Source organism: Fusarium graminearum, chromosome 2 (assembly GCF_000240135.3).
Source record: "Fusarium graminearum PH-1 chromosome 2, whole genome shotgun sequence".
Lineage (NCBI taxonomy): Eukaryota > Fungi > Ascomycota > Sordariomycetes > Hypocreales > Nectriaceae > Fusarium > Fusarium graminearum.
In genome coordinates, this window is record NC_026475.1 from 4,365,638 (window position 1) to 4,371,921 (window position 6,284).

Here is a 6,284-nt window from a genome sequence, read left to right on the forward strand (position 1 = left end):
GTCTGCTAGGCATGGAATCTGACTAAATGGTTCCGTTATTGCGTCGTTGATGGAGTTTAGTATACGAGGTAGTTACATAGCCTGTGAATCTCAATCCACAAGCCGAACATGCCTCAAATGTGCGGAATTAACGAACACGATATACCGAGCCTGTTCCACTTATGCAGCTAGCTCTCTGTCCTGCTGCGGATAGCTTCTCTGTACGGTCGACTTATTCTCTCTCTCTCTTCCTGTGTCTCTACTGACCCAAGATTCTTTATACCCCAGATTCGATAACAAAATGTCGACCCCATCAGGAACATTCTCTAATCTCAAAGCTGGCGAGATTATCGTCAAGCTTCCTCATCCATACCAAACCGCGTACACAATCGAAGCAGCCTCAACACCATTAGGTGTGAACACGGCTGTCTACAAGCTTGTTGAAAAAGCTTCTGTATCTGCAAAGGCTTTGCCGTTCAACCCCCAACACCCCAGTCTCGTCTTCTCAGACCCAATCGATCTTAAATCGAGCCAACTTCCTTCTCAATCCAACAATAGCCCTTGGGCTCGCGCTCGTCGCTCACCTTGCGTCACTGTTTACTGGAATGAAGCTGAGGCGCCAACTTTGGCGCAGGTCTGGCTGTTGGCATACGCACTCTTCACCGTAAGAACAAACGTAGAGTCATATCGACTAGAGCTTCGTGGTGTCAATGCCAGTGTTCTAGGTCAACAGCTCACAGCAGTCTTGCTTGCAATTGACCACCCTCTCAAGGGTCGAGAGAAGCGCCAGGCCTCGGACAAAACAGACGAGAGTCTTGTTCTTCTACTGCGAAGCACTTTCTGGCAAGGTGCTGGGTCACCCTTTGGTCCCCGACCCGTTTGGTGCCCTGCCGAATCACCTGCATCTCTGCCAGCATCAAATCCTCTTGGATCATACCCTTTGACACCTCTGCACAACACAACAACCATCACAGTTGCGGGCGACCCTGATGATCCTGAGCGGGTTCAACAGTCGTGGCATCCAGTCAGGCCAGTTAAGCCTGCGCCTGGAGCGACGGTTTACAGCCGATGGATTCCCCATCTCAACGAAACATTTTCCATGGTCTCTCTGGACTATACTGATGCCGAACATGTGCGCCTCTTTCACGAATGGCAAAACGATCCTCGTGTGTCTCAAGGCTGGAATCTCACTGGTACTCTGAAGCAGCACCAGGAATATCTGCACAAGGTGCATGATGACCCTCACGTAATTGCTCTGCTTGCAAAGTGGAACGACACCTCTTTTGCATATTTTGAGGTCTACTGGGCCAAGGTATGTTTATTCTCATACTCCGTTTTTCTTGACGACTTTCTGACCCTTTCTGTTAATAGGAGGACCGCCTCGGTGGTTATTTCAACGCTGGTGACTTTGACCGCGGCCGTCATTCACTTGTGGGTGATGTACGCTTCCGTGGACCCCATCGTGTGTCTGCATGGTGGAGCAGTTTGATGCACTACCTGTACCTGGACGATCCTCGCACCATGTTTGTGGTGGGCGAGACTCAGGAAACAAACACGACCATTGTCATGTATGACTTTGTTCATGGCTCTGGGTTGGACAAGCTGGTCGACTTGCCGCACCAGCGAAGCGCTTTTGTCCGATCTTCTCGTGAACGTTTCTTCCAGCTGTGTCCACTTGCAGACAATGAGAAGGTCGTCGCTGGTACGAAGTTGGGTCTTGTACCTAAGTTGTAGGAGGAGCGTTCATTTTTGTGACTGGGGTTGTTGTTGGATATAATTAAAGAATAGTCGATAGAAATATAATTGAAAAGTTAGAGCATGCATTATACATAACATGGAAAGTACTACCTACCTTTGTAACTAACGGTCGCACCTGCTTTGTCTCACCTGTGACGTTAATTTTGCCAAGGCTGCCCTGCCCGCATCTTTCCCTCAGTAAGGGCCCAACGACGATCTTCATTCTGTCAATTCTCATATACAGCTTGTATATTAAATTCAATTCAATCTTGCGCTTTTATTGTCAAAATTTATGTACCAAACACCATTACGCTCCCCAAATATTTACTCACAGAAGCCAAGTCAAGTTGACTGAAACAAGACCTCCTTACAGCTTCGATACGTTTTCCTGCTTTCGCAAAAGATCATCACCCAACTTCGCCATCTCGAATTTACGCACTTTACCACTTCCTGTCAGAGGAACTGTCGCTGGCACATCATCATGGCCCAACCAGAAGACGTGGGCTGGTGACTTGTGACCGCCGAGTCTCTTGCGACACCAGTCCTTAAGTTCCTCGAATTCAGGCTTCTGATGACCGTCGGCTAGCTCAACAAAGGCACCCACGACCTCGCCATAGTGCTTGTTCTTGAGACCAACCACAATAGCACGAGTAATTGCAGGATGGTCCATCAGGCGCTCCTCGATCTCGAGCGGATAGATGTTCTCTCCACCTGTTGACACGGGGTTAGCTAAGTATCTCTTGTTGGCGGGATTCTTCACTCACCTCTAATAATGATATCCTTGAAGCGGCCAGTAATCGAGCAATACCCATTCTCATCGAATACAGCTTCATCACCAGTATGAAGCCAAAGAACACCTGAAGCATCCCTAGCCATGGTTTCATTGGTCTTCTCTGAGTTGTTCCAGTATCCGGCCTGTAGCTGATAACCGCCAACGCAAAGCTCTCCACGCTCACCAACGGGAACAATATTCCCATCGCGATCAACAATCTTGGCCTTCGCATGAGGCATCAGCGTACCAACAGTTGTAAGACGAGTATCGATGGAATCGTCGGTGAATGCGTTAAAGCAAGTTGGCGATGCCTCAGTGAGACCGTAACTGCTGGTAAATTCAGTCATTCCGAAACGATTGACAAGAAGCTCCATCAGATATCGCGGCACTGGTGCACCAGCAATGATTCCGGTGCGCAGGTTGTCGCAGTTGAAATTTTCGGGCCATTTGGCTTGGAAGAGGGAATCAAACATGGCGGGAACGCCATGGACAGCGGTACATTGCTCATCAGAGATGGCTTGGAGTGTCGCTTGAATATCAAATACTTCAGCTGGGTACACAATCTTGCCGCCATGAGTAACAACAGCAAGGAGGCCAAGCACCAGACCGAAGCAGTGGAACAAGGGCGGAGGACAGCACAATACGTCAGCAGGTCCAAGCCGCATACGATCGCCAATAAATCGTGAGTTGTTAACCAGATTACTGCTCGACCATTAGTTCATGTTCTCAAGCTTATCGCATCTAAGCTGGCTTATTGTGAGCCTACTTACTGGTGTGTGAGCATAGCAGCCTTGGGAAGCCCGGTTGTTCCACTTGTGAATTGGAGATTGACCACTTGATGTGGCAGCACTTTTGTCATGGCTTGATACAGACGCTGGTGATTTCGTCGACGACCAGCAGTAACCAAACTATCATAGGTCTCATATTTGCCAGTTTCATCTCCTCGAAGCATCACCACCTTGGGAGCCGTCTTCTTGTTCTCGAGTTGTTGTAGCAGTTGCGTTTGGTCGAGTCGGCCGATTCTTGGTGTTGTGAAGAAGATTTTACTATCAGAAAACTTCAGGCCATACATGGCTTCCGTCGGGGTATAGGTGTTGTTGAGGATGACAAGAATGGCGCCGATTTTGGCTACGGCAAAGAAGACAGCTGCGTACTGCTCACAGTTTCCGGCCATAATTGCGACGCGGTCACCAACTCCAATGCCCATGTCCAGCAAAGACTGTGCCAAAGAAGAACTCTGCTGGTTCAGCTCATTGTACGTCCAGCGGGCACCGGTCCATGGGATGACAAGACACTCTTGGTTGCCATGCTGGTAAGTCTGAAGCTCAAGCAGCTCACCCAATGTGAAGTCAACTAACGGAGGGTCGACAGGGCCTTCAAGCACGGATAGCTTTTGTTGTTGCCGCGACGGTGCGGAGGGTACGTTCGTGATTTCGGTCGCCATGATGAGAGCTGGATGAGTTGGGATCAGCACAATCTCTTCTTGCCAGAATTCTTCGAGGAAATGGTCTCAGTAGGTCTCGAGAAATCGAGGCTTAGAAGAACCACATTTGACGGCGATCAAGGGTATTCCCTTGCGATAATATGTGCGTGCAAGCTCAAACCGACGCTATCAACGCTTGCGCATCCGTGTTAACCCGTCATGATGATTTGCCCCACCATCAGTGCCGTGCTCCGTTCAGGCCCATGTTTTTAGGATGGAATCGAAGCCAATTATGGAATGATTGCATCCATCAAGGGCCCAACGATGTGGGAACTTGCCAGGGTCAAGCTAATGCGGCAATTATTGTGGTGACGAGTGAGGGAGGCGGCGCTAGGTATCGCCATCAGCATCACTCTGCTTCTGTCTCTGTCAAATGAAGATGTCATGGCCAGGCAGTTGAGCGGTCCAAGATGCTTTCTCTAGCTCTCGCCAAACGCAGCCTCATCCAGCAAAGACTCTAAAACCCCGTTTCAGCATGATACTGAACCCTACAGAAGGAAGCTGTTCCATTGTTACGAAGCTCCTTTTTCGACATGGTTCGTTACGCCCAGCTCAGTTCCATCCAGGTTTTTCTAGTGGCTTTTTTAGGTCGGTGTATCTAATCTGATCATCAGATAAGATGAGCGAATCCCAAATCCAGAACTAAGGCCGAGTCGTTGCTATATTCACCCCCCTAAGCGAGATCGGCCCATGCAGGAAAAATTTTATCTGATCAATTTCAGTTCCGCATATCCGTTCTGCTACAGTTACGCAGCTTAGGTGTGTTCCAAAGTGGGAATCAATTACGTTCATGAGCGGAATGCGAAACTTTTCAAGGTCGGTAAATGTTATTGCAGCAAGATCTCTTGGACAGCGTTGACAGCGGCATGGACTGACCTGCGTTGATGGAGAGAGTAGCCATCGACACAGGTGATGCTCTCTAGATCCGCTCTTATAAACTTTTTCTGTCTGGCGACGGGTGGGTTTGTTCACTAAAGCTTTCGTTCTCGATATCACTTCCGTGAAGACCATGACTTATGCGACAGACGTGCCCTAACAGCAAGTGCTTCAGAGACAAACTACAGTCGATCTAGGTTATTATCCAGCGACTTTTAAGGTTAAATGAACCCGCCATTGTCTCTGCCAGCACCCTGGTCGTCGTTATCACGGGTTAGACAGGAAGCTGCCCCATGAGCCATTTAGAGTTATCTCTATTTAGTTAGGTGACAAGCAAGTTCTCCAGAACTGTTCACTTTTGCTACAATATAGAAATAACTTGTATTCATGCTGCCCGTTGGGCAAAGAATGAAGTCAGGGTTGTCAAATTCCCAATACTGTTTGTTCCTTTCATATCGTCCTACCGAAACGAATTCTTGGTCCTGGGTCCGGCCAGGTACCTTCAAATATAACCGATACGTGAATCATCATAAAGTTGCTGGGTGACTCTGGCCATATTCTGCCCTAATGGTGATATCGATCGTTTCAGAGTCTGATGATTGACTTACCCTGGCCATGAAATGGGCGTCGTGGTCTATATTGTACCTGAATCATCACACCCGAATAAGGGCCAAGATGAGACTGTGCATATCGAGTATTCAAACTGAGGCTTTACGTCTGGAACCTAGCTTCTGTTCAGTTTAGTAGAGTGACGAATTCTTCTCAGTCGGTCCCTAATGAGCTACACATCATCGCCGTCGCTCATAAGACAACGTATTGGAGAACTTAGCTACAATCCCACCGGGCAACACCTAATACAAGTTATCCTGACGGTCAAACTACTTTACAGTTCGTCATGAAGTCAGTGCAGTGCGCTTTGGATATCCGACTATGCGTACGCAAGGTGAAGGTCCTACAAGAACCAAGAATGCTGGGCCGGCTTCCCCCAAACTTGTTATCAGAAGTAGACAGGTTTGTGGTATATAGTCAGCGAGGGGCATGTTTCCAGCTGCTTCCCTGATGTTTTGAACTTCAGCAAGTCGAGACGCGAAGTTCTTACTTAGAGTAACTGTCGTTTTCGGCCCTTAAATCGTGCAGAAGAACTGGACTAGTATTGCACTATTGAATGCAACAGTGGTAAATAGAACAATTCTGGTTCGTAACCGCATCTGGTTCGCTTTTCCCCTTGATAATCGATGGTAACAGACGTTGGTCGTCACAATAAGCATTATTCCGTGGTATGAAACTGTGTGCGTGGGATCTATACTTGGCCAAGCCGAACTCATTGTTATCATGCTTACCAGCGCGCCTCCAATATCTTGAGCAGTAAACTTGAGTTTCTCAAGACTTTAGAAGCGGTCTAGACCCAAAGTATCTACGAATTGGGTAGTTTGTTTG

At 48.2% G+C, this 6,284-nt stretch overlaps 2 protein-coding genes across 2 annotated transcripts; one reads left to right on the forward strand and one right to left on the reverse strand.

Annotated features, from left to right (window-relative positions):
- The first annotated feature begins 229 nt into the window (after window positions 1–229).
- On the forward strand, window positions 230–1,803 carry FGSG_04334 (uncharacterized protein). Its single transcript, XM_011322977.1, has 2 exons — window positions 230–1,291; window positions 1,351–1,803. The coding sequence occupies exons 1-2, from the start codon at window positions 281–283 to the stop codon at window positions 1,711–1,713; spliced, it is 1,374 nt and encodes a 457-aa protein (XP_011321279.1). The 5' UTR covers window positions 230–280; the 3' UTR covers window positions 1,714–1,803.
- A 280-nt stretch (window positions 1,804–2,083) lies between these two features.
- On the reverse strand, window positions 2,084–3,932 carry FGSG_04333 (uncharacterized protein; the record flags this gene model as incomplete). The annotated part of the gene is made up of 3 exons (XM_011322978.1): window positions 2,084–2,427; window positions 2,481–3,190; window positions 3,259–3,932. The coding sequence occupies 3 exons, from the start codon at window positions 3,930–3,932 to the stop codon at window positions 2,084–2,086; spliced, it is 1,728 nt and encodes a 575-aa protein (XP_011321280.1).
- Between the last annotated feature and the right edge of the window lie 2,352 nt (window positions 3,933–6,284).